Raw genomic sequence first — 26,791 nt, forward strand, 5'->3', positions numbered from 1 at the left:
CTATGACGGAATTCGAGGGTATCTTGGGAGGTCCACATGCTGAAGTGTACTCCGTACTCTTACTATCTCATGTGGCATCTAGGAAATAGGGGCGTGTTCGAATGTCCCAAAATAACTTTGCCTGGGCTAGCAGCCGCTGCAGAAAAAGGGTCCTTGGCGTGGAGCCCCTTGCCGAGAATGTCTAAGAGAAGCAAGACCCTCCTATATTTGCATTGTGGTTAACCTATGTCTTACGCTGCATATATGTACCTGTAGGTTGGAGTCACCTGCCGCTTATCTAGATGGATGATCGTCCATGTTGTCACTTCCCCACTAATCATGGAAGATCGCGGATCAGCCCGGCTGACACCCTTCGTGAAATGCCAAGAGCGCCGAGAAGCAGAGTGAATTAGCGACAATTCAAGTCAGATTGTGGATGAGAGGTCAAGTTTGTGCCTGGAAGATCAACCCAGAGAAGCCTTCGAAAGTCGACAGAATCAAGCACGGTGGTGTCAGGGTCCAGGTCCATGATCCACAGGGTCCTGCAAGTGGATCGGGACTACATAGTGTTCATGCCTGGTAATCGGGGCAGACAAGGCATCTAAGGCAACCACGTAGCTTACATAATTAGTTGCTTCTGAAAGTGGACGATTGTACCGAGTACTGTATTCACAAATTCACCGCGGGGTTCTTCTAAGGATTTTCTCGTTCTTGATTCCAAGCTTGCAATATTGGCGTAGTCAATTCAGTAGATAAGGACATGTATGCAGGTATGTACCTATGTACATATTTCGGTAGGCATCTGACCTCAGGTGATGTACTGCATGTAAAACGTGATGTTCATACGATTCCCCAGGACTGTGTTTTTGTCATCCATGAAGCTATTCGATTTCATCTATAACTGGTAATTTGTGCTTTTTTGATTTCAGGAAGATACAAGTCATCACCCGTGAGTCGTAACATGACTTTACATACGGTTTCTTTGTCTAGGCGCAGAGCGAATGATGTTGTCGACACGCAGAAGAAGCTACAAAGAAAACCCCCATCTAGGTTAGCCTTGGTCAAGAATGGGAAGAAAAAGAGGGAGAGAACAGGAACCACCTACCTCAGCAGCCTCTGAGGCCGATGACACCACCGCCTTCTTCAGCTTGTAAGCCTCCACAACACCCAGCTCGCGCATGTCCGCGATACCGCCACCAGGGGTCAACAGGTCTAGACCGGAGCTGGTCATGCCATTGTTGATCGCTTGTCGCAGGCGGGTCACCAGGTCGCTCGAGTCAAGACCCGCATTGTCCGCCAGGATAGTTGGCAGCTGCTTCAGCGCATGAGAGAACGAGTCCACGGCGAGTTGCTTCTTGCCAGTGGTGTTCTGGGCCGCCTGCTCAACAGCCTTGGACATCACCATCTCGGCACAGCCACCACCAAGTGTGACGCGAGGATCCTTAACGGTTTGGGATAGAACAGCCAACGCATCGTGCAGGGAGCGCTCGGCTTCATCCAAGAGCTGCTCGGTGGCACCGCGCAGCACAATGGTGCAGGCCTGGCCAGCAGCCACGCCCGAGAACTTGATCAAAGTGTCCTCACCAATAATCACCTCCTCAATCAGGTCACAAGAGCCCAGCTTCACCTGATCTGGGTGGTCGAAGGTGGAGGCAATCTCACCACCAGTGACAAGCGCCAGGCGCTCAATACCGTCGAAGTCGGCGTGCTCAATAGACATAATGCCAGCCTCGGTGAACAGCTGCTCGGGCCAGTTGTAGATCAGCTGTCGGTTAACGAAACAGTTAATACCGTGAGACTTGATTCGCTCAACCTTGGCGCGCATCTTCTCCCGCTCGGCCTTCTCCAGGTCGGCCAGCTTGCCAGTAGAGTCAACCTTGACCCGAGCTCCGAAAATCTTGACCTTGTCTGTGTCCATGGCGGTGTTTGCCACCAGGATCTTGGCATTTTCCAATCGCTTGGGCTGGTTCACACCGATCTTCTTGTCCATGATGAAGCCCTCGTCCAAGTACGAGTCGATCAACTTGCCGCCGGCCTTCTTGATAATTTGGATGTGGCTGAGGTCGGTAGAACCCTTAAGGCGCAGGACTGCCTCACAGGCCAGCCGCGCGAAATGGTCACGATCTTGTGACAGAACCTTAGAGCTCAGGGTGGTACGGGCGATGGCGTGCAGGTCCTTGCGGAAAGCCTCAGCATCCTTGCTTCGGTCGATGGCAATGCTCTCGAGGGCGGCCAGGGCGGCTTTGCTGGCTATCCGGTATCCCTCGATGATGGTCTGGGGGTGAATCTTCGAGTTGACAAGCTTCTCTGCCTCCCGAAGCAGCTCTGCGGCCAGCACGGTGACAGATGTAGTGCCGTCGCCAACCTCATCGTCCTGAACCTTGGAAATGTTGACCAACACCTTCGCCGCGGCGTTATCCAGAGCAATCGATTTCAAGATGGTAGCACCGTCATTCGTCACGAGAATTTCTCCGGTTGATCTGTTGTCCCGCATCCTTCGTTAGCATCTCGATCCTCGCCCGCAATCATCCAGATGGTTATAATTTTGTGATTGCCGCACTTACGCAGACTGTAGAATCTTGTCCATTCCCTTGGGACCCAAGGTGCTCTTCACGAGGTCACCGACCGCGATGGCACCGACGAAGGCCGACAGACGGGCGTTCTCACCCTTCTCCTCGGTCACATCGTCGGCGAAGATCTGTGTGGGATTGCCAAACGACGCCTAGATACGAGTTAGCTGGGTCGGTATTCCAAAGTCTGCCTTGCAGAATCGAGCATTCATGGGAAGAGAGCATACCATGATGATCTGTGTAGACTAAACAATTGACTCAACTGATCCAAGCGACTGTTTGGAAGTTGAAAGCAATGAGTTCGTCAACAGTGGGGGGAGGGAAAGGAGAAAAGTTGGGTGGCCCGAGCTTCTGTTTTCTCCCACCGCCCGCTGCTTTCTCCGGCTTTCTCTCCCTTGGACCTCCTAGAAATTATCGCTTTTCTAAGGCATTTCTGTGCTTTGTTTGGTTATCTACACTCTGATCAAGAATGGTAGGCTCTGATGAAGCCGCTGCCCCTGCAGCCAAGCGTCCGCACTCCGCTGTCGATGGCGACGATAATGGTGCGTACATGACCGCCGAGCTCCCGCAAATTCCAGCTAGCGCAGTCTACTAACCGCGACGAGTAGGCGACGATTCCTCCTCCTCCGATGACTTCGGTCCTGCGTTGCCCTCTGAGGCCGAGCCCAAGAAGAAGCGCCGCAAGCTTCCCTTCGAAAAGATCTATGTCAAGGCGCTACCCGCCTCGCCTCGATACTCCAAGTCCCTTATGCACAAAGAGCAATTGTCTTTCGTGACAGTCACTCCGGTGACTGACTTCGTAATTACCAGTTCTGTTGATGGAGTAGTCAAGTTTTGGAAAAAGATGGCTGAGGGTATTGAGTTTGTTAAGGAGTTTCGTGCTCACCCGGGCGAGATTCATAGTACTAGCGTCAGTGCGGATGGCCGCAGCTTTGCGACAGTGGGAGCGGACAAGACAGTGAAAATCTTTGATGTCATCACTTTTGGTTTGTGATTCTCGTGGCTAGATTAGGAGATCAAGACTGGCTAACTTGCATGGACAGATCTACTAGCTATGTATACCCTGGAATTCGTGCCCCGTTGCGTTTGCTGGGTGCACCGCCGAGGAGCGTCTTTACCGCTACTGGCCGTGACGGATCAGTCCAGCAACACCATTCAAGTCTTTGATGGGCGAGGAGAAAACCCCGAGCCCTTGCATACTGTAAAGTCGGTCCACCGGAGCCCGGTAGTTTCATTGGCATTCAACAATGCATATGACTGTGTCATCTCCGCCGACGAGTCTGGAATGATTGAATACTGGAGAGCAGGGGATGGCTCCTTTGAAAAGCCCGACAATGTGTTTGAGCTCAAATCGTCGACCAACTTATTCGCTTTCAGAAAGGCCAAGTCGGCTGCGACGGCCATAACCATCTCGCCTTCAGGTGAACAATTTGCCACGGTATCTTTCCCAGATCGCCAGGTGCGCGTGTTCGAATTCGCAACGGGTAAATTATATCGCACATACGACGAGTCAATAGCCACTCTCATGGAGATGCAGCAGGCAGGGACGGCCCCGTACCAGCTGGATGAATTGGAATTCGGACGACGATTGGGAGTTGAGCGAGAGCTGGAGGGTGAGTCGATCCGTAACAAGGTCAACGTCTCTTTTGATGAGTCCGGTCACTTCCTGCTTTACGGCTCTCTCTACGGAACCAAGTGCATCAACACCTATACGAACCGTGTGGTGCGTGTGTACGGCCGTGATGAGCCGTTCCGTGCCCTGAACCTCGCCCTCTATCAGGGTCAGCCTCAACGCAAAGGCGTTGTGACTGTCTCCATGGCTGCCAGCAGCAATCCCTTGTTGCAGGAAGCAGAGGAACGAGATGCAATTCTGATCAGCACTGGATTTGGCAAGGTGCGCTTCTACATGTTCACAAATGAGACCGACATATCCAAGTCTTCACGAGATGTACAGAATGAGAAGCCAACCCAGGCTGCGGGTGGGGCTGATGCCGGGACTACCAAGGCCAGCGAAAGTGGCACCGCTGCCGTTCTCCACACGACCATGGGTGATATCCATCTGCGCCTCTTCCCATCCGCTGCCCCCCGGACGGTGGAGAACTTTGTCACCCACGCTCGGCAAGGATACTACAACAACACTATCTTCCATCGTGTTATTCGCAAGTTCATGATCCAAGGTGGTGATCCGCAAGGCGATGGAACCGGTGGAGAGTCCATCTGGGGCGGCGAGTTCGCGGATGAGTTTTCCACCCTGCGTCATGACAAACCGTACACACTGTCCATGGCCAATGCGGGACCTAACTCCAACGGCAGTCAGTTTTTCATCACGACCGAGAAAACACCTTGGCTAGACAACAAGCACACTATCTTCGGCCGAGCTGTGCAGGGGTTGGACGTGGTGCACAAAATCGAGAATGTCAAAACCTACAAGGAGAAGCCGGAAGTTGATGTGAAGGTTGTCAGCATCAGCATCTCCTGATAGCAGGGGAACTGTACATATATAAACGAATAACGATGATTGAAATCAAGTTGCATTGGCGAGGCCATGCACACGCTATGTACCTTAACACGAATCTTGACCAAATGAAAGCACGCCCAATCGAAAGACAGATCCCAGCCACTCTTGAAAATGAATGTGATAGATAGGCAAAGATCGATTCTTTTTTACCCAACGCCGATGAATGCAAGTGTGACGAAAACGCAATAGCATGGTCCTTGCATGTCTATAAAAGAAAAGAAAATAGATTAAAAAAGAAAGAAAAAAAAGATCGGAATCCCCAGTCAGAACGAAAGAAATACGTCGGACGAAATAGCGCAGGATTATGGTGGTGGGACTTGTTGAGTCTCCACCTTTCGAAAATCCACAGCGGCCGCAGGGCTTTGTTTCTGTAATCGATGATTCCCGGATGTAACAGACTTGGGCGGGGCGAAATTGGTACGAGAGCTAGCGACAGAGTTGGTCGGCAGACTGCGCGTCTGGGACGGGGGCAGCGATTGGTTGGACGGTAACACGCCAGATGTGCTCAAGATGCCGGAGCTTTGAAGGGGCCCGGCGCCGCTCACCGGATTGCCGTACAGCTGTAGACCTCGTTTGGTATCACGGCGGCGTCTGAACCAGACTCCAAAGGCGGCAATCAGGCCAAAAGCGATTACCAGCACGATGACCTGGGCTGAATTAGCAATTCCATTCAACGTCGATCGTCAAGTTTGAAACTCACCATGACCACCCATCTGTAATGTGAGTGCCACCTGCGGACAGTTAGTATTTGCGCTTTGAGATTGCGACGAATGCGATTCCGCTCCAGAAAGAAAACCAAAAAAGAAAGCTTACCATCCTTGATTCCCATCAGCCATCCTGGAGTTGTAAGGAAGGTAAAAGGTGAGAAAAAAAACCCCCGGTGCCAGGAAAGGCCGGGTGAATGAGGTCAGAAACGCGTGTCTTCCCAGCGGGGAGAAGAAATGCGCAGATCAATGCAAGATCGATAAGCGAAAGTTCCAAATCGATGAATTCGAAATTCAAGGTCGGGCCCATACGCAATGCGCCTATCGGGAGATGAGAAAGGGAAGAACCCACCGGAATGTACGGAATGATTGTTTATTATTAGGTCATTTCGGCTATTCCGTCCCCCTGGTATTCAAGGTCTAGGTCTCGAGTTAAGGTTCATTCCATTGCATCTGTCAATATCCATCTTTTCGGGAGGCATATCGGTAAGATCTCGTAAAACAATTGGGTTTGAAGCTCTTACCCCGAGCAGGGGCCCACTGCCCTGATCGGCACCGTTAACGGCCCAGGACCAAGGGAACCTTTGTCGATCAGTCCAGCCCTGGAGAGCATCAAACCAGATATATACCAGAGGAGAGAATGATCTATCCATCCACAGTGTACACAGCCTCAGTGCACCGAAAGAATCATCGCTGGATTGCGCTCAGTTTCCACTGTCTCAACTAGGGGAATAGTGGGGCTCTGGAATTTGCAAAACCCGGTTTTAAGCAGTTCAAGCAGCCCTAGGCCGAGTAGGATCGAGTCGATCGACATGAATCTTCCTTGGTCGATGAGGCTAGAACGTAGATGCATACACATGCCGTATACCGGAGATTTCTCGAATACTTAGAGGATCAAACTCAAGGTATGTCAGTCAGTGGAGTCTTGGATTCTGCTTTCCACAAGTCTAACGGTGCCTATTTTCTCAGGCAGCAAAATAGTGGCTCCAATGTTATGTAAGCGCCGATAGCCTGGATTCAGTGGCAGAAGTCGGGACTTAACTGATAGTTAATGTTTGAGTTTCCACTTCCCTAATCTCAAGGTTAATTACTGTCTCTATGTCTACTTCAAAGAGTGTTCCTTGCCACTTTCTAAGGTGGCCGTGTCCGGAATGATCTGACAAGGCCCCGGGGATGGCACACTTCAGGACCTCGGGCGCTTGGTTCCATGTACAGTCACTTTGTGGGCGACAAGAAAGATCAGTAAGTAACCTTGGCAACACAATCCCAGCATCTCAGTGAATTGAGAGCTTTAAGGTTAAACCCAGTAAATATTGAAAACTTGGACAAACCACGCGGACAATGGAAGTATTCAATTGCAGATTGACCAGGTGGAGTTCCAAGTTTCGGCATGGAAACATAGGGGAGCTCCCGAGATCCAGATATCCCCTCACCTTTGCCAGATACATGGATGCCATTCTTCAGGTTCCTAGCCTCAAAGTAGATTGATGAACCATTAAAATGACGCTACATAGCTTCCAAGCTTAGGCTCGACATGTTAGATAGAAAAAGATTTTCGATCTGGTTTTCACCGGGGCAGGGCTCTAGCTCTACCCTTCACTACACGTGCTAGAACCTTCACCTGCCTTCCCTCGTATCAAGGCTATTGGTCCAGTTCCTTTCCAAACAGACACAGTAGATGGAAACCAAGCTGATGTCTAGGCACCTGGGAGCCTAAGAGTTGGTGTCTATGAGGTCATCCTCTACAAAAGCTTTTGTACTGTACGGGGTTTCACCCGTAGCACTTCGTCAATTTTTGAGCCATCCCACATTGGAACCAGGGAAACAGTGGCCAGGCTTCGTCAATACGAAAATCAAACCGTAGATCCTTACGTATGCAATTCTAACTCGGTCGACAGTTACTATGATGTGTGTAGGGCTGAGGGTCAATTCAAGGCAAACAACTGTACGCGGTGGCGCGGATGACGTTATCCGATGTCAGCGACTGGATCTTGTTCTTCATTCCCCACTATAAGCGTCAACACGTTGGAACTTAATTAAACCCCCAGCTTGTGTATCTATGTCGATCGAAATCGGCGGGGCACGTCATCCCTCCCAGGATTGGTTCTTTGTCTCAGAAATGGCGTCACGGTGCTGCGGACAAAGTATATATACTTCGTCCACAATGGTCAATTCAATCCATATCAATCAACTATTCAACACAATATCCTCACATTTTCACATATCTTTCTTTCCCAGCAAATCTTCCTGAACCAGATACCAAAATGTCCAACATCATCCATAAAGTCAAGGACACGATTGCCCAGCACAAGGAGCATAAGGAAGAGGAAAAGGTAGAGAAGACTGCGGAGCACCACACCGGCACCAACGACAACACCTATGATTCTACCAAGTCTTCCAACCACGGTCCCCATGGCAGCAACACCGCCAATAAGGCCGACCCTCGTATTGACAGCGACCGGTCCAACTTGACTGGCTCAACTTCGGGCAACTACGGGCCACACGATAGCAAACTTGCCAACGAGGCCGATCCCCGTGTTGACAGCGATCTGGACGGCCGTGCTGCCCACAACACCTCCACTGCCACTGGTGCTGGCTACGGCTCAACCGGCACTAACCACGGCACCACAAACGCCTATGATTCTGCCCGCTCTTCGAACTATGGTCCTCACGACAGCAAATTGGGCAACGCCGTCGACCCTCGTGTGGATAGCGACCTAGACAGTCGAGGTGCCCACAATACTACAACTGGGTACGGCTCAACTGGACCTACTGCGGCTGGTGCTGGCTATGGCTCTACTGGCAACAACTATGGCACCGCCAATACCTACGATTCCGCCAGATCCTCCAACTATGGGCCCCATGGCAGTAATGTTGCCAACGAGGTCGACCCTCGCGTTGACAGTGACCGTGACGGCCGTGCTCACCATAGCACTTCCTCCGGTCACGGCGCTGGTTACGCTGCTACAGGTGCCGCTGCCGGTGCCGGCGCTGGCTACGCTGCCTCGCACCACAACTCAACTCACGCCCCTTCCACCGGTCCTGCCACCTCGACGTCTGGTCCCCACTCCAGCAACGTAGAGAACAAGGTGGATCCCCGTGTTGACAGCGACACTCCCAACGACCGTTATTCCGCTTCAACTGGCCCAGCCTCTTCGACCGCTGGTCCCCACAAGAGCAACGTTGCCAATGAGGCTGATCCCCGTGTCGACAGTGACCGCAGCAATGCTACCTTTGTTGGCGGTGACTCCCGATTTGATAAAGATGTTCACAAGGCCAGCCTTGGTGGCGGTGATGTGATGCACCTTTCTGGTAACAAGGCCCCGACTACTACCCAGACTTTTGAAAAGTCCCAGCATGAGAGTCTTGGTAGCGGTGCTGCCGCTGGTAGCAGCTACAACTCTCAGAAGACTGTTGGTCCTCACAGCAGTGATACTGCCAACAAGCTCGACCCTCGCGTCGACTCGGACCTTGATGGATCCAAGACTGTTGGCTCTCAACGTGTTTAATTATGAAGTTTACGATTGTCACGCTAGTTAAGGTTAATGATTGAATACATATTATTTCTCATCTGAACAATCTTGGAAACTTCAAAAGTAAACTTGAAAAATGTAGAACCTTGCGGGACTAAAGCCCTGTCTTTTCATGATGGTACTTTCGGCTTCCAAACGGCCTCGGAACTATATCTTCTCCACCGCGGGTCTAATACCCTCTGGAGCAGGCGTAAGCCTCCTCACATAGTTGAGGGACATCTGCTCATGAATACGTAAAAGGTCTTTTCTGCAAGTTGGAAAGGCCTTGGTCGACTGGCCAGCCCACTGAGTTTATGTCTGAATTGCTTTCAAAGGCTAGCGGAGATTTTGTACTATGAAAACCCTAGACTAGCACGTTCCCATATCCTCCTAGGAGGCTCCCAGAGACACGGGCTAGGCCCATATTCTGCTGGACGTTAATGATAACGACACCAACATCTATGATGGCATATTAGATCCATAAATGCATAGACGCCATGGCTGTCACGAAGTTTTAGCCAAAAGGTTCCATATCTGCACACTTACTTACGTGACCGGGTAGCTACGTACGCCTGTAGATGCACCTGTTTTTGATATCGGTCTTCTACTAATTTAATCATATAGCAAGACCAAGCCTGATAAAGTACTGTATTTAAGGAGCAGAAGTGGTGAAACAAGAAATAAAAAGAATCAATGAGAGATAACGCGCATGTATGCAGTGATGATTAGTAAATACAGTAGAAGGAAATGGGTGTAATGAGAGATACAGAAAGAGAGGGGGCGAGGAAGAGATGAGAGAGAGAGAGAGAGAGAGAGAGAGAGAGAGAGAGAGAGAGAGAGAGAGAGAAGAGAAGAGGAGAGAAAGGAACCCTACTCCTTATGAGATCAGGGCCGGGTATCATCTTTAAGCAGCAGCCTTACCTCTCGAGACCTTCGCCTTTGAGGTCCGGACTCTGAAGAGGTAGTACACGAGCACACTAGCAGCCATATTGAAAACAAAATAGCACCAAAAGATGCCATAATCACGCCAGCGATCCTCATAGTAGATCTCTCTGGCTGCGAGGTAGTCATCCGCCGATGTCATGCTGCAATATTCACAGCTGGAAGTGGCATTGGGGTTGTAGATGGTACCCGTAGAAGTTTCAAGGTACTTTGCCATGTACTCATAGCAAGTCTGGCCGGAAGGTGGGTCGAAAACGTTGAGCTCATCACTGCTGCACTCGACGGAGCGGCCATGAAGAGCTGTACCACTGATACCGGCGATGTAGTAAGTGAATGGGGACACGCGGTACATAAATATCCAGAAGCGAGGCAGTGCACTGGGGGGCTGCATGACTCCGTTGAAGATGAACGAGAGACCAAACATGAGAGTTGCCACCATGGCGGCAAGAGTAGGCTCGGGGATAGCGCACACGACGAATTGTGCCATGCTGGCTGCGTACATGTAGAACTGACAAATGTAGAGCAGAACAATACCAGTCTGTTCCGAAGTTTGATTGGCGCCAAAGACTGCCCAGTAAAATGAAGCCCAGGAGCAGACACCCAAGCAGAATTGCCAAGGGACCTCCACTAGCATTTGTGAGATGATGAACACTTGCCATGAGTAAGTCCTAGATGGTCGCTCGCGAACCTCGTAGAGGGATCTTTGCGCCACCAGGTTAGGCATGATAGCATTGGCGAGCGTGTTGAAGATAGTGCAGAGAAGGAAGATACCAAAGAGAGCGTTCTGCAAGCCTTGTTCGGAGTTGTCAGACTTGAAGAAGGAAAACCCAATGAATAGACCGCTGACAATGCCGAGGACAAACTTAGAATAGATATAGTCGGGCCTGCGGAAGTAGGCCTGGAAGCATCGACCAAGGACCACCCAGAGCTGGGTCATTATAGGCATAGCAAACTCGGCATTATCATCATCACCATCGTCATGGGTAGAAGGCTCATCTCTGGGTCCCTTGATGGAGTGGAGACGATCGACTTCCGCAATGACTTCCTGAAACTCTGGACTGTTCTTCCAAGCTTGAACCCAATCAACGTCGGGGCAGCCGTCTCCGGCTACCATGTCAAGAATATATTCGGCAGGGTTCTCCAGCGTTTCACAAGGCCGAGCTCCATTGCGCTCAAAGTAGTCGAGAAGCGTGGCGGACTGTTCTCCAACCTCGCCAAAGTAAACTGTCCTGCCACCCTTGGCAAGGAAAAGTAGACGGTCAAAAGTTTGGAACAGCGTCGCACTAGGCTGATGAATTGTAGCTAGCACAGCCTGACCGTGGTCTGCCAGTCGCCTTAGGAATTGACAAATGGTCCATGAACTCTGTGAGTCCAGACCACTGGTGGGCTCGTCGAGGAAGATGAGAAGAGTAGGCTTGGCGGCAAGCTCAACTCCGATGCTAAGAAGCTTGCGCTGCTCGACGTTGAGTCCCTCTCCGAGAGATCCGACAACGGCTTCGGCGAAATCCTCCATACCCAGGACTTGAATGACCTGTTCCACGTATTCATACTTTTCCTGTTTGGATACTGTCCGTGGCTGACGGAGCATTGCACTGAACTGAAGGGCCTCTCGAACGGTTGTAGTGTCCATGTGGAGGTCCTGTTGCTGAACGTATCCAGTTCTCCGGGGGAAGTTTGCCGTTGGCAGCTTGCCATTCACAAAGACATCACCAGTAACGACACCGATTGACACTCGCTGTGCAAGAACATCCAACAGTGTAGTCTTTCCAGCGCCAGAAACTCCCATCAATGCAGTCAAAGTTCCTGGCTTGACCCAGCCGTTTACATCGTCCAGCAAACGCCGAGTGCCCTCCTTCACAGGAATCTCGTATTGAAGATTCTTCCAGGAGAAAATGTCAGTCTGCTCTGGAAGGCGGATATCATCATTAGTGCGCTGCACTTCAAGTTTCGTGAGATCACCGGCTCCAGTCTCCGAGTCCTTTTGGCTGTCTTGGATGTGCTGGGGGACATGACCAGGGCGGTAAACCAGAGCTTCCGCTTTGGATGTGTCATGAGAGATAAATTCCGTGGCTGCCAAGTAGAGCGCATTGAAGAAGATCATGAAAGCAACCAAGATGCCAAAGTTTCGCCACAGGTGGGAGTAGTAGTACTCATAGTTTTGATTTATGAAGGTATCACCACTCACGTATGTCTGGCCGGCCACTGATCCCACAACAGAGCACACAAAGTTAGTTCCAGTGGCATAACTCGGGATCAGAGCTGAACATTGATAGTTCTTTCCATGGAATTCATTGGCGATGAGAGCCTCAAAGGTGTAGTAAATCGGGTTGATCCACCGAATCCAAGAGAACCACGGGTGCATGTAAGGCTGCGGCAAAGTAAACCCAGTGTAGACGACAATGCAGAGAACTAGAACACCCGCTACGGCCATTGCTTGACCGACCGACTTGGTGAGAGCTCCTAAGCTGCGGAATAGACCAGACATGGTCAAGACGGCGACCAACAAGAACAGGTAGAAGATGAAGAAATTGCCTGGCTCTCGGCGCAAATTTGTCATGAAGTAGAGAATGATGCTGAAAACAGTGAGTCGCAGAAGTTTGATGGGCAGATCGATGACAATGCTGGCGAGAGCTTCGGTAAAAGGATGGACGAATGCATATCCAGCCTGTTTTTCAACAATCGAGCGCTGGCTGTAGAGCTGGAGGATCTCGTTGATAGTAAGCAAAGCATTCATGAGAACCGCAAAGTAGCACACTGCGCCTTTTTGGAAGAAATAGCTAGAAGTGTCGGGGGTATTGTAGAAGGCAGAACCGATGATTAGAGATAAAATCAGTTGAACAATGACCGGGGATATCGCAGTGGGAAGATCGTTAAGAACTCGCTGGTAAGCGCGAGTTGTACAGAGTCGAATTTGCATGGGGATTGAAAGCAGATAAGGGCTGTGAGACCGGGTATGACGAGCCTGCTGTTCCTCGTGATTGATCTGGAGTCGTTTGGCAGCCTCGCTATTGGGCGCATGCTGAGATTCATAGGTCGTGATCTGCTCGCGCAAAGTCTTGTACTCCGGGCTTCTCTTCCAGAACTCATAGAATTCCTTTGCGGTTCGCGGCACCTTCGACTCCATTCCAGGGCGCGTGGTCCGCTCATTGGGGTTAGTGATGGCAGTCAGAAAATCTCCTGATACCTGGCGCTCTGGCCTTTGCCATCCTTGATCCTCAAAGTAAGACACAGCTCGATCGCGAGGGCCATAGTAGATCTGATAACCCTCGTAAAGAACCACAACCTTATCGAATAGGTCATACATCGATTGGGAGGCCTGGTAGGCGGCAATGGCGTGGCAGGAATTGCCCATGTCTGCGGCAAGACGCTGGGATCGGACGAATCTGAGGGCTGAAGCTGCATCCAAACCCCTCGTGCAGTTATCCCACGCTCCTAGACGACAACGGCTGAGGAACATTTCCGCAATACTGACACGCTTTCGTTCACCTCCACTGACACCACGCACGAATTCGCTGCCAACCTTGGTGTTGAAGGTATGGGTAAGACCAAACACACTCATCACCACCTGGACGAGTGTGTCACAGAATTGCGCTCGGCTCAAACCCTCCAGGCGCTTGTGGGGAGCTCGGGCATGGGCGGCGAACGAGAGGGTCTGGCCAACTGTAAGGTGAGGGAAATGAAGATCGACCTGGCATGAGATTGGTCAGCGTTGGGTTGAAGGCGCGTTTTGTAGAATATTGGAGCTTTACCTCTTTGTTGTATGCAACCTCACCGCGGTGGTATTTAATCATATCCTCAAAAGAGATACCTTCATAATGAATAGTGCTGTTGGGATCCATGGTCAAGCCTCCGAGGTGACCAGTGATTGTCTTGAGAAAGGTGGTACAGCCGCTTCCCGGGCGACCCAGCACGAGCAATAGCTCACCGGCATCGAGCAGGCCATCGAAGCTTTGTAGGATACGACGCGGTTGAGAGCGACGTCCGTTCAGAGCTCGTACAGCCGAGCGGAAGGGCACCGCGAGAACCGACGTCAGGGTCTCTTGATACTGGATAGCTGCACCACTGCCGCTGACAGATAGATCCTTGAACACCACACTCTGCTGAGGCGACTCAATACCCTCCTCGTGCATCTGGTCCAAAACGGTTTGAGCCCATCTGTAGTGATCAAATTCCGGGCTTGAAGGGTCCAATCGAGGATCATTCTTCTTTGATGAAGCGGAATGGGCGGAGACTGCTCTTCCCAGCTTGCTTGAAGCAATGCGGCCTAGCTGATTGATAGTTTCATTTTCCATCTCCTCCTCCACAGTGGGGGATTTCGTTGTGATGGGCGCGAACTCCACATCGGAGTCGTCCTGTTGTTTCTCCGTGCCTTTCTCCATGCTGGGCAAAGAGTAATCCGGTGCACGAGTTCAACCGAGCAAGAGAGAAAGAAATTGGAACTGGGATTGACGAATATAATAAATCATGCCCCATCTTGAATTTTTGGTACTATTGACTCGGGCACGGAGCGAGTTTGGCCGACAAATGCATATTTTAACTCGGAAGTCCACCTGCCCGAGCCCCTCAGACGGAGTTCGGGGTGAGAAGTGGATCCCAGTGCGTGGCTTTTGCTCCCGTTTCATGGACTTGTGTCCTATTTCCGAATTTAAGCTTCGTTCAAGCAAATGATATGCAGCTTCTAGAATGGAGGAGCCCTGATGAATAAAGGAGGCTGTACGCCTTACAGGAAAAAGAAACGACTATTGCCCGATACTGCAGATGTCCCCTTGTACGATGTTATCCATGTGGCAAATACGTCAAACTTCTGTCGATCAACTGCAAAATACAGCACATCTCATGCATATCTCATTGACCATGGACAGCTCATGATGACATCTAGACAAAACTTAGCAGCACCAAGTATCTTGGCAATCTTGTACACACCACTACTGTAAAGGTAAAGCACCTGAGCACTTGCATTGAGGCTTTGTAAAATCGAGGAGCTGATGATGGTTTCCTTCAACATTCTGTATGGCTTCCAGGTCCTGTTTAGAAAGACGCACAACAAGGCTGGAACATGCTCAGCTGGTTGGAGTCATAATTATCGTTAGATGATTACTAGCGTGGCAGGGTCGGGGATACGGAGTCCCGAGCGCCGACCCCGGAGTTAAGTTTAAATGCCGGGATCTTGGATTTGCCGACTTTTCGATCTGGAACCCCTATTAGCTGTGGACAACTACGCAGAGTTTTATCTCCTCGGAGAAGATCTGCGACTAGTCGGGTTTATTTTTATTTCGAGGTTAAGTCCGATTCGTGCAATCTTCAAGTTGCGCTTGAGATCCATCCCAATGAGTCAGCCTTTAGCTGATATCTGGATAATTGTGTGAGAAAATCTAAGGGATCATCATTACCGGACATGAATTCTAGCATATATCTCTAACGATAGGCGGGTCCTTACAGCAGAACATCCTGTGATGTAACTTGGAAAACTAGAATGATTTGAATGCTATAAGTCGCTTAGGCACGTGTTTGGAATGATGTATTGTAATTCTAGACACCCCCCTTGGCCAAGTCCGTCAGATGCCCAGACGTCTCTGACTCTTTGGAGCGTCTCAGTTCCTATTTGGGCATCATTGACTGGTGCCAAGGGTCGCTGCCTAAATAAATCAAAATTCGAATATGTAGCCCTTGATTATGTCGGATCATTCTCATGTCCGACATGGTGCTTCCAAGTCATATGACCTACGTATTCCGATATACCCCTGTCCCCTCAAGAAAGGAGAATCATACAGGATATCAGCCTGTGCTCTCCATCCTTGACTGATAGGCCTTAATTTTGTAGGGCGTTTGCAGCTCGTAAATATGTCCCGCCTGTGGGCCTGATGGGTCCACTTCAGTTCTACCAATAGGCCAATGATTATCTCTGTATACCGATCCGTACATGGCTAGATCCTTCCCAAGGCATGTGTACCTTGGCGCCCCTGCCCTCCCCAGCTCTCGTAGACAGCTCAAGCTTAAGATCATCCATCACGGACTATACAAAATCATGCTCCAACAAAGGTGACAAACTCCACCACGACTCGGGCCAGCGCTCAGGGTAGTCTCCAAGGGGGAAACATGCTTGATCATGATTTGTCCAACCCCATATTCATATTTATCATTCAGACATATCACAGCAACATTTTATACTTCCCCCTTCCAATGGCACGCCTCTGAAACTGGGTACTTGGAAATATCCATATCTAGACGGGTGTTCTCATCATCATGTGCTGCCTGGTCCATTCCAAATAGGTCAGCCCAGGGTCATCGCAAAGGTTCGGCGAAAGGCACGGCATCATCGAGCTTTTTATCAAATATGGTGTTCTTTCTGACTCGTCGTGGTTCTCTTCTAGCAGATCTCCACGAGCGGGTGGTGTTTCAGACACCGGGAAGGCAGGGTACCATCAGTGGTCCCCCACCCCAGCTGGCTTTTGCTGCTGTCCAGGCTGAGCTAGAGCAGACTTCCAACAGGTCTGGTAGTATTGTCGTTGTTGGATTCCGTAGTAAAGCCATAGAAGCGGGCATCAAGCTCAGCCCTGATGAGAGTGTCCGCACTGGCACTTGCCAGGCGCTGGGCATAATTGGATCCGTGATGGTTCAGCCTGAAAACAAAGTCTGTGGTGGCGTATTGGCTTTACAGGCTGGTTCTGGTCATCCACCCGACAGTCACAATTGATGACTTGGTATTCTGGATAGCTTTCATATGCAAAGCAATGATTTTTATTGGTTCTTGACATCTTATCACGAAAGACTTTCAGGAGGCAAAATGTTACAGAGTGTAAACTTCTAACGTTCTTCAGTCCCGGGTAATGACATAATAAAGGACATGTTCTAGGTACAGCTCTGAGCAAGAAATAACAAATGCCGAGCATTCAATTCCCTGACGATGTGCAGCTCGAGCGTTGTGAAGGCTCCCAAAGCCAGGACAGGCTATACTTGCGGTGATTGTTGCGACGAGGCTCGTTCGGTGTTTGAGTTTCTTGGGATGAAGGGAATGACATGATGTCGCGTGAACTGGAGGGTAATTCATCCTCGTAGGATCCCCTGGCGATAGCGACGAGCTTTCCGAGGATAGCGTATTCGAGTTTTAATTTAATGCTGTAGGCCACGGGCTTGAACATGACCTGGACGGCATAAAAGCCAACGTATTCAATGGCGACAATGGCGACGTCGAGAATAAGAATGATAATGTTGATGAAGAGGAGTTGATGAAGAATCCCTTGCGACCGGCCCTCTGGGCGTAGCCGCAGCAGCTTCCCAGTCTCCCATACGTATATACCGGAGATAATCAGCTCTTGGATGCAGAACCCAACGAGCTGGATCCGCTCCATAATATTGTACCCATTAGCCCAGACACTGTTGGGCGCGGCAGCGGTCCCATAGAGCAACACGGTGGTGGGAACATGGAAGAGGACGACATCAATGATGATCATCCACAGCACACCCCAAAGTACTTTTGTGTTTTGCAACACCAAATGGAGACGGGACCAGAGCACCACGGATTGACCGGTCACCATGGAAATCCAGCCGACGATAATCAAAGTGACGCAGACATAGGGTGAGACGCCGGTAGGGAAGAAGAGACAGACATAGCCTAGGCAGTGTGGAATGATGGCGGAAGAGGCAATGAGCATACTCCAAAAGTAGCAACCGCGATGTCGCTTGAAGGAGACAAAGCACAGGATGATGAGCTCAATGGCATTGTACCAGGCAATGGCGGAAAAGGCCGCAAATATGTGGGTGCGGACTTGGTCTCCGTTGGTGTACTTGCGTGTCAGCGAGTTCGCGATGTCGGAACCGTTAACAGTCGACATAGGTGAAGAGGGAACATCGCTCCAGAAGTTCGAAGGGCTGACAAGAAACGCACCCTGATGGGAAAACGCAGAGTTCAAAAGGAATGTCGTTAGGCAAAGGAAGGGGGCATGCACGGTCGATCATCTGGGGGCATGGATGGTCTCGACTATCGACCAATTTGCGGTCAAAGCGTGCAGATTTAAGGTTTTTTGGAAAAGAGGAAGCGGGCGAGAACAGGCGCGGAGCACCGTTGACTGAGTTGACACTGGGTTCCATGGGTCTGGCATGTCGGGCAATACGACCTTAGGTCGATGCGGGGAAAGAGACTAGTTCATGGGGGAATGGGAAACGGGACCTGGGGGATTCTCGAGTGGATCTGATCGACGGGGCCTAGGAGTTATTGATAATTCCAAAGTATAACCCCTGAGTTGGTGGAGACGATCAAGTTTGAAGGAGAGTTTGGACGAGATCGCTTGCATGTCAACGCTTCCGTAATTGGTCTCGATTGACTGAAAACCCCGACACCCATGAATAGTATGGAAAACAAGGGGGACTGGAGAACGGCTAGGTTTTCCGTTCCCGAAAAGAACCAGTAACCTGGGAAACTTCATTTATCATCATTGGGTCTGGATTATCTATGCGAGGAAGTCACGGGATCTTGCCAATTGATCTAGACTTGGTATCTGCAGTTCATGCAGGTTTCTCAACCATAGCTTGCAGCCATGGAAACCAGGGTTTGCATCTGCACCATCCCAGATCGGGTGACGTCAGGAATCTCGATCGCGCGATCGATGACATCCCAGCTCCCTATAAAACGCCAGCACGCGTTGTGGGAACACGTCTACAAGTGATGCGTGTGCGTTTGACAACCCACCCCTTGACATTTCCCATCCGACCGGGTTTTTTCACTCGGTTATTCACTCCAATTGCATCAATGGCACCCCGCAAGCGAAAAGCGACCAAAAGCGAGAGTCCCGACGCAGACACGAAGCAGGATGCTGGAATAACACAACATGCGCACAAGAAAGAACGTCTGACCGACCTCCGATCTCCACATCCCAATGCGAAACAGACTGAAGACTTTGGTATCGTTCTGCGCGACTTCTATCCCCCGGAAATGGCAAATGAGCGCTGTCAGGCCTACAACGACGGGACCCTCGAACGACCGATCGAGACCCTGGAGAAAGCGTGTCGGGATACCGCAGAACACCGCCGTTCCGCAGAAGCCGGACAAGCAGTCGTACACTGGTTCAAGAGCGACCTGCGTCTACATGACAACCGGGCCCTTCGCATGGCCTTTGATATAGCCAAGGAGAACGAGGTGCCCTTGATCTGCCTCTATATCCAGTCCCCGGAGGACTTGACTGCCCATCTTGCTAGCCCGGCGCGAGTAGACTTTACTCTACGTACTTTACAGCGGCTTCAACAGGACCTCGCCGAACTGGATATTCCCCTTTACATGGAGACCGTGGAGAAGCGCGAAGCCATCCCAGGCCGCATTGTGGAATTGTGCCAACAATGGGAGGCCAAGCATTTGTGTGCCAACATTGAGTATGAAGTGGACGAGCTGCGTCGGGATGCTAAGATTGTGCGCCTGTGTGCCAAGAACAACATCGACTTCTCTCTCTCACATGACAGCTGTGTTGTTACGCCAGGTGCCCTGAGTAGCCAGCAAGGCAAGCAATACGCCGTGTACACGCCCTGGTTCCGCTCATGGCTCGCATTTTTAAAGGGGAACCCGGATTATCTAGAGCTATCGGAGGAACCTGGCACGAATCCGGGCGACGCGCGGAGAACGTTATCTGACCTCTTTGATTGCAAGCTGCCAAGTGCACCCGAGAACAAAAAGCTTTCTGACAAGGAGCGAAAACGCTTTGAGGAACTCTACCCCGCGGGTGAGCACGAAGCTCTCCCACGACTGGAGAAATTTCTGGAGGAAAAAGGTCGTCAATATGAGGAGATGCGTAGTGTGCTGCCTGGGAAGCACACGTCCATCCTTAGCCCGTATCTCGCCAGCGGTGCCATCAGCGCCCGCACTGCAGTTGTGACAGCAAAGCGAGCAAACAAGAACCACCTGGATCGGTATGACGCAGGATACATCTCGTGGATTAGTGAGGTCGCCTGGCGTGACTTTTACAAACATGTGTTGGTCCAATGGCCCTTCATCTGGTGAGATGGACCTGGCATCCTTTCCGCTCTACGCGACGCTAACAATGACCGCAGTATGAATAAATGTTTCAAACCAGAACATACCGATATCGAGTGGGAATATGATGCAGATCAGTTCCAGGCATGGTGCGAAGGTAAAACCGGTTTTCCCATTGTGGACGCCGCGATGCGACAACTTCGCCATTGCGCATGGATGCACAACCGGACACGGATGGTGGTATCGTCCTTCCTGTCCAAGGACTTACTGCTTGACTGGCGTCGTGGGGAGCGATTCTTCATGGAGAATTTGATCGATGGTGACTTTGCGTCTAATCATGGCGGCTGGGGATTCGGCTCTAGCACCGGCGTTGATCCGCAACCATACTTTCGCATCTTCAATCCTTTGCGACAGAGTGAGCGCTTCGATCCTGATGGGGAGTACATCCGACACTGGGTACCGGAATTGAAGGATGTGGAGGGCAAGGCGATCCATGACCCATATGAACGAGGTGCTGGGTCTATTGCTGAAAGGAATGATTATCCCCGGCCCATCGTGAATCATGCGGAGAGTCGGGAACGCGCACTAACGCGATACAAGAAGGTCCTGCAGAAGTAGTGGGTCTGACTTTGTAATATTCGTCTATAACTAGTGTATGGAGGCTTAGAAATAATCTGAGATTTCACTAGGAACCTTTCCTCTAAACCTCGTGAGCATCGCGGCCACTCGAGACAGACTAGGACCCGGAAGCCCGCCGCGAACTTAGATTCATGCCTAAATCATTCGCTGCATCGGCTAACGCGAACGATTCTGTAGATTAAATTTTCAAACGACTCTACCGTTAGTGTGGGCAGTGCAACGCCAGCCTATGATTGGCGCTGCCCGCTGAGACAACCGCCACAATTTCCCCGCGCTTTAGCTTTCTCCCCCGAACTTCTTCCCCAAGTTCTCATTTTTATCCCCAATGACGCTTTTGCGATAATCCCGGACATGGAAGCCCAGTCCGGGGACCGGCAGTCTCCTGCGCCCGCGCCAGACGATCTTCCAAACGGCAAACGACGATGGCGTCGCAATCGAGTAGCGTGCGATTCATGTCACACTCGGCGCGTTCGTTGCGACCGGGCCTTTCCCTGCTCCCGGTGCCTGCGCAGTGACACCCACTGTGAATTTACTCGGGAGCGCAGGAAACGCGGGCGAATCGCGCGTGCAAAACTAGAGACCGGGGCTGCTGCTTCTACCTCCACTAACTATACCCGGAGGGAATCCAATGGAGACCAGAAAGTCCTCATGCAACCAGCATTGTCGCCAATGCTGCAAAGCTCACCTGAGTCATCCTTCCAACCCAGATCGCCAATGACAAACGAACCGAGTCTCTCGGCACCCAGCGTCGAAGGTCCGCATCCCGTGGTGGATGGCCGTCCTTCCCGAGCAGCACCAGAAGGGAACAACACAACGGAAGAATGGCTATCGGCGGCTCATCTATCTCCAGACTCGTATGAGCTTTTGGGTGGTGTGAATGGAGGGGATGGCCCATTACCGCGCTTGCTGGACGTTTGGAACCCAGTTGAACCGGCAGGTCATCCGTCTCATCCCCCGCAACCTCAGTCCATGCCGGCGCCGAACATTCCTGGCCAAAATTATGGCTCTAATTCACGATCAGGCCTGAAATACCCCGTGCTGGAACCTGTTATGCCGTTTCTGGGGTCCAACTTGCCCCGTCGCCTGGTTGGCGATTTGCTTGAACTTTATTTCACCAGTGCCTTTTCGACTCACATGCATCCGGTCTGTCACCATATCCACTGTTATGTTCTGCGAAAGGCCTCCTTCTTGAGCACCGACCACCCTCGGCCAAGCAGCCCGGCCTTACTGGCCAGTATGCTTTGGGTCGCGGCGGTCGATGATCGCGCGTTCTCTTTATCTATCTCTCCGCTCCAGCGACGGAAGATCTGCCAATTTCTGTGCGCTTTGACGATCCGACTCTTGCGGCCGTTAATTCATGTTTCCTTCAAAGACCAAGAGCCTGCAGAGAACCCGAATGGCTCACAAGACTTCGCAGCGGCAGCAGCGCATCATCCATTTGAAGGAGTGGGCGATGACAAGGGGCTGGTGGGCCCAGCAGGCTCCCTTGATGATGTGATCACGTATATACATGTCGCATCTATTATCTCTTCCAGTGAGCAAAAGGCTGCTAGTATGCGATGGTAGGTCATTTGCGTTATACGGTCTATCTCGCCGCCTTAGACTAACGATATCCCAGGTGGCATGCGGCCTTCACGCTAGCTCGAGAATTGAAACTCAATCAGGAGATCGAAGTTGTGCCGAATGTAGATGGCCAAAGCGATGGATCGAGTCCATCGTTTGGATATCCCCTCGGGAGCTGGGCGAGCTCGCCGGGAGGCCCTGCCTTTGACTACTCCAATCCATCGCGACCAAGTTTGAACTGTATCTGCGACGAGACACGGAATCCTCAGAACAGCTTCACGGTGACCGAGGAGTACCGTGAAGAACGCCGTCGCACTTGGTGGCTGCTCTATATCATGGATCGTCATCTGGCGCTATGCTACAATCGGCCACTGGCTCTCCTCGATGCCGAAAGCGAAGACTTGCTTCTCCCCCTAGACGAGGGCTCCTGGCAGGCTGGGAATATTCATAGCAACAGTCCTCGTTCCGATGGGCCTCAGTGTCCGCGATCTGGCGATCGAAACAAGCGTCGTGTCTTTCCCAATTTTGTCTGCCATGACCACTCAATTCTCGGCTTCTTCCTACCGCTCATGACTATCACTGGGGAGCTGATTGATTTGAACCAGGCGCGAAATCACCCCACCCTTGGTGTGCGGTTACAAGGCAAGGAGGCATGGGAGGTCCATGTGGCAGAGGTGCTTCGGCAGCTCGAGGTCTACAAGGCGAGCCTGACGACCTTTGCCGCGGCCACAGCTGTTGACCCCGAGGCATCTGTGTCCACTGCGTTTAACCCAAAACTGGATGAGCCTGTTGACCCAAAAATATCTGAAGCGTATTCGTGGCATACGCAAACCGTGATTGCCTACTCATCCTATTTAGTCCACGTTCTTCATATTCTTCTCGTTGGTAAATGGGACCCGGTGTCCCTAATTGAGGACAAGGATTTTTGGACGTCCTCCCCCGCCTTTGCATCCACCATCTCGCATGCCTTGGAAGCCGCGGATTCTGTGCAGCAGATCCTGCGGTTCGACCCAGACATCAGCTTCATGCCATACTTCTTTGGCATCCAGCTGCTCCAGGGAAGCTTCCTCCTACTTCTGATCGTTGAGCGCTTACAGAAGGAGGCAGGGGAGGGAATTCTGAACGCTTGTGAGACCATGATCCGTGCCACCGAATCCTGCGTGGTCACCCTCAATACGGAATACCAGCGAAGCTTTAGGCAAGTGATGCGCAGTGCGGTCGCTCAGGCTCGCGGCAGGCCCGTCAACCCCAGCGAAATCCGACACCGTCGTAAGGCGGTGCTGGCCCTGTACCGATGGACGCGCAAAGGGACTGGATTGGCTCTGTGACCCCACTATTTGGGGCTCTGCCGTTACCCCACAGTAAAGAGCTGTAACTATGTATACATACTGGTCTTTGGGTATTGTGCCTTTTTTTTATATATAATCTTCATGCGGCGCTAGGAGTCTCCCGAGGTCATAGAGTTGTAGTTTTGAATTGCGAATCTAATACATCAGCAGCATTAAATCCCTAAATGGCCTCGCCCTCCATCTTGTATGGACACTTGAATCTTGCAAGGTTATTACCATCGGCTGTAATGTATGGCAAATTCGGAAAGAGGTGTCGGATTATCCGATATTCATATATGCAGTACGATAAGCGAGATGTCATAACGTGGAGAGATGGCGACATTCAAGCCGTTGTGCAGTGTTCTCATCCGCCACGCAAAGCACGCAACGCTACGGGGACCCACATTCGACATGGATATGTATCATTCCCTTCCTCTCCAGCTCCTTGGAATATTTCCAGCTTCATGGGGTATTTCCAGCTTCACGTCGGAATTAGCTTTTTCGTGCAACCTTACACTACAGGGGATTGGCGTCACAACCACTCGAAAAACGTAGATGATGTAGGTTCGAGATTCAAGGTGGATCCCGGATCGCCATTGGCCTCACCGATGGCACCATCAAGCTCTCCACTTTTTGCCGAGCTCGACAATTGGATGTGCTGCAAGTGTGGATTAGAATCGTGGAACATGATGTATTAGCGATCAGACGCGAGGGATGTAGTCGACACGCGTTACTGTCAATGTCGCGACCCCTCATATCTTTTGGCTCCTTCACACCTTCACCCCAGGACCCAGAATGAAGCTGCTCGCCGCCATCACTGGGCTCGTTGTGGCCGCCGAAGGCGCCGCCATCGGCAATGCGATGGATGTGCGGAATATACTTCAGTCGGTCCTCAGCGTAGCCCAGCCGCGACCGTTGAAGTCATCGAAACCACCGAATATCCTGTTCGTAATCACAGACGACCAAGATCTACAACTAGATTCCATCTCGTATACGCCGCACATCCTGAAGCACATGCGCGACAAGGGCACGTCCTTCAGCAATCACTTTGTGACCACTGCGCTCTGCTGCCCCTCGCGGGTCAGCTTGTGGACTGGACGACAAGCACACAACACTAACGTGACAGATGTCAGCCCGCCCCATGGTCAGTGGTTCTGCTCCGCACAGATAGATCTAATCAGGACTGATCAAATTTAGGTGGTTATCCGAAATTCGTGGACCGCGGATTCAACGACAATTTCTTGCCGGTGTGGCTGCAAGAGGCCGGGTACGATACTTACTACACGGGTAAATTATTCAACGCGCACACCGTGGAGAACTACCACAGTCCCCATGTCAACGGTTTCAACGGCTCCGATTTCCTGCTGGATCCATTTACCTACTCCTACCTCAATTCAACCTATCAACGTAATCAAGATTCGCCCGTGAGCTACGAAGGCCAGCACACGATCGATGTTATTACTGGAAAAGCCTTGGGCTTCTTAGACGATGCCCTAGAAGGGGATCGGCCTTTTTTTGTCGCGGTCGCCCCCATTGCTCCCCACTCGAATGTAAATCCAATCGCGCTGGAACATCACGATTCAGTTGTTATGGATGCCCCGATTCCATTGAAACGACATCGGCATCTGTTTCCGAATGTGAAGGTGCCTCGTACTGAACACTTCAACCCGGATGAGGTACACCTCCCCCACTCTGCCACCAACGATCCCTGTTAACCAGATTAAAGCCTAGCGGAGTCAGTTGGATTCGTGATCTTCCACAACAGAATCAATCGGTGGTTGATTATGGGGATTTCTATTATCGCTCGCGCCTGCAAGCTTTGCAGGGTGTTGACGAGCTAGTGGATTCGCTTGTTACTCGCCTGGAAGACAGTGACCAGCTGGACAACACCTATATTATCTACACCTCCGACAACGGATTTCACATTGGGCAGCACCGGTTGCCACCAGGCAAGACTTGTGGCTTCGAGGAGGATATCCGGGTCCCGCTTTTCATCCGGGGTCCGGGTATTGCAGAGGGATATGTGCAAGATTCGGTGACTACGCATATCGACCTCGCCCCGACCATCTTCAATCTCGCTGGCATTCCCCACCGTAATGATTTCGACGGAACCGCCATTCCATTGACTCCTGACTATGCGGGACCCCGACACGAACATGTTACCGTCGAGTTCTGGGGTAAGTCTGTGTTCGAAGGTGACTTCAGTCAGATCGGTATGTTTGCGCGCCATGAGATCTTTTCTTTTTGGCCGATGCATAGAGGCTGATTCGAATATTTAGGCGTGGACGGTAGCATCTTCGTGCCAAATAACACCTATAAGTCGGTTCGCCTATTGGGCGAGGACTACAATCTGTATTATTCCGTGTGGTGCAATAACGAGCACGAACTTTATGACCTTTCAGTGAGTTTTATTATCAACGGCCAGAACGCCGTGCGCTGACATTGATGGACAGACCGATCCATACCAATTGCACAACCTTTACCCTAGTGGCCCTGTTCTTGACGAGATCGAGCCTCAGCTTTTAGGTCGAACCCTGTCACAAACTATCAGCCGACTTGATGCTCTCCTACTCGTCTTGAAGTCCTGCCAAGGGCTTACTTGCATTGATCCATGGAAGGTGCTCCAGCCTCAGCACACAATTCATACCTTGCGGGATGCTCTCGACGAGAAGTACGATCTGTTATACCAGGAACAGCCTCGAGTCTCGTTCGACTGGTGCGATTCCGGATACATTATTGAGGCTGAAGGCCCTCAAGTACCGTTGACAACTCGACATGGTCTTCCGTGGCATGTCTGGGTGTAATTCATGGTAATGTTTAGCGTGTAGAGATACCCCTGCGGGAGGATATGCAGCAGTAAAAATATCAAATGTTCACATATTCAATATTCATGTCTAATTGACTTTTCAAGTAGAGAAGGACCGTTCAAGGAGACTTGAAGATCATTGCTTAATCCTTTCGTGAATGAAGAGCGACCACAAGCATAATAGTTGGTACACCACAGTATATTGGCTCCCAAATCCCAGTTGACTTGATCCCGCATGATTTTGTTCTGTTTTAATTTATAAAATATTTGTA

The 26,791-nt window shown here is 51.1% G+C and overlaps 10 protein-coding genes across 10 annotated transcripts; 6 read left to right on the forward strand and 4 right to left on the reverse strand.

The window, feature by feature from the left end:
- Nucleotides 1–946: 946 nt before the first annotated feature.
- Nucleotides 947–2,779, reverse strand: N7484_006680 (chaperonin-containing T-complex subunit CCT2; the record flags this gene model as incomplete). The annotated part of the gene is made up of 4 exons (XM_057117098.1): nucleotides 947–1,006; nucleotides 1,085–2,459; nucleotides 2,544–2,701; nucleotides 2,777–2,779. 4 exons carry the CDS (start codon nucleotides 2,777–2,779, stop codon nucleotides 947–949), a joined length of 1,596 nt encoding a protein of 531 aa, XP_056972981.1.
- Nucleotides 2,780–3,018: 239 nt separating this feature from the next.
- N7484_006681 (WD40 repeat domain-containing peptidylprolyl isomerase) lies at nucleotides 3,019–5,028 on the forward strand (the record flags this gene model as incomplete). Its single annotated transcript, XM_057117099.1, has 3 exons — nucleotides 3,019–3,091; nucleotides 3,158–3,535; nucleotides 3,593–5,028. 3 exons carry the CDS (start codon nucleotides 3,019–3,021, stop codon nucleotides 5,026–5,028), a joined length of 1,887 nt encoding a protein of 628 aa, XP_056972982.1.
- A 341-nt stretch (nucleotides 5,029–5,369) lies between these two features.
- N7484_006682 (uncharacterized protein) lies at nucleotides 5,370–5,903 on the reverse strand (the record flags this gene model as incomplete). Its single annotated transcript, XM_057117100.1, has 3 exons — nucleotides 5,370–5,714; nucleotides 5,768–5,798; nucleotides 5,881–5,903. 3 exons carry the CDS (start codon nucleotides 5,901–5,903, stop codon nucleotides 5,370–5,372), a joined length of 399 nt encoding a protein of 132 aa, XP_056972983.1.
- Nucleotides 5,904–8,035: 2,132 nt separating this feature from the next.
- Nucleotides 8,036–9,280, forward strand: N7484_006683 (uncharacterized protein; the record flags this gene model as incomplete). The annotated part of the gene is made up of 1 exon (XM_057117101.1): nucleotides 8,036–9,280. The coding sequence occupies one exon, from the start codon at nucleotides 8,036–8,038 to the stop codon at nucleotides 9,278–9,280; it is 1,245 nt and encodes a 414-aa protein (XP_056972984.1).
- Nucleotides 9,281–10,187: 907 nt separating this feature from the next.
- N7484_006684 (uncharacterized protein) lies at nucleotides 10,188–14,604 on the reverse strand (the record flags this gene model as incomplete). Its single annotated transcript, XM_057117102.1, has 2 exons — nucleotides 10,188–13,913; nucleotides 13,975–14,604. The coding sequence occupies 2 exons, from the start codon at nucleotides 14,602–14,604 to the stop codon at nucleotides 10,188–10,190; spliced, it is 4,356 nt and encodes a 1,451-aa protein (XP_056972985.1).
- Nucleotides 14,605–16,559: 1,955 nt separating this feature from the next.
- On the forward strand, nucleotides 16,560–16,919 carry N7484_006685 (Kha1p; the record flags this gene model as incomplete). The annotated part of the gene is made up of 1 exon (XM_057117103.1): nucleotides 16,560–16,919. One exon carries the CDS (start codon nucleotides 16,560–16,562, stop codon nucleotides 16,917–16,919), a length of 360 nt encoding a protein of 119 aa, XP_056972986.1.
- Nucleotides 16,920–17,115: 196 nt separating this feature from the next.
- On the reverse strand, nucleotides 17,116–18,057 carry N7484_006686 (uncharacterized protein; the record flags this gene model as incomplete). Its single annotated transcript, XM_057117104.1, has 1 exon — nucleotides 17,116–18,057. One exon carries the CDS (start codon nucleotides 18,055–18,057, stop codon nucleotides 17,116–17,118), a length of 942 nt encoding a protein of 313 aa, XP_056972987.1.
- A 914-nt stretch (nucleotides 18,058–18,971) lies between these two features.
- N7484_006687 (deoxyribodipyrimidine photo-lyase PHR1) lies at nucleotides 18,972–20,801 on the forward strand (the record flags this gene model as incomplete). Its single annotated transcript, XM_057117105.1, has 2 exons — nucleotides 18,972–20,206; nucleotides 20,261–20,801. 2 exons carry the CDS (start codon nucleotides 18,972–18,974, stop codon nucleotides 20,799–20,801), a joined length of 1,776 nt encoding a protein of 591 aa, XP_056972988.1.
- A 372-nt stretch (nucleotides 20,802–21,173) lies between these two features.
- Nucleotides 21,174–23,713, forward strand: N7484_006688 (Zn(II)2Cys6 transcription factor; the record flags this gene model as incomplete). The annotated part of the gene is made up of 2 exons (XM_057117106.1): nucleotides 21,174–22,384; nucleotides 22,441–23,713. The coding sequence occupies 2 exons, from the start codon at nucleotides 21,174–21,176 to the stop codon at nucleotides 23,711–23,713; spliced, it is 2,484 nt and encodes an 827-aa protein (XP_056972989.1).
- Nucleotides 23,714–24,508: 795 nt separating this feature from the next.
- N7484_006689 (sulfatase family protein) lies at nucleotides 24,509–26,517 on the forward strand (the record flags this gene model as incomplete). Its single annotated transcript, XM_057117107.1, has 5 exons — nucleotides 24,509–24,857; nucleotides 24,911–25,389; nucleotides 25,440–25,926; nucleotides 25,993–26,114; nucleotides 26,167–26,517. The coding sequence occupies 5 exons, from the start codon at nucleotides 24,509–24,511 to the stop codon at nucleotides 26,515–26,517; spliced, it is 1,788 nt and encodes a 595-aa protein (XP_056972990.1).
- Between the last annotated feature and the right edge of the window lie 274 nt (nucleotides 26,518–26,791).

Source organism: Penicillium longicatenatum (genome assembly GCF_028827895.1).
Source record: "Penicillium longicatenatum strain IBT 33135 chromosome Unknown contig_3_segment0_segment0, whole genome shotgun sequence".
Classification (NCBI taxonomy): Eukaryota; Fungi; Ascomycota; class Eurotiomycetes; order Eurotiales; family Aspergillaceae; genus Penicillium; species Penicillium longicatenatum.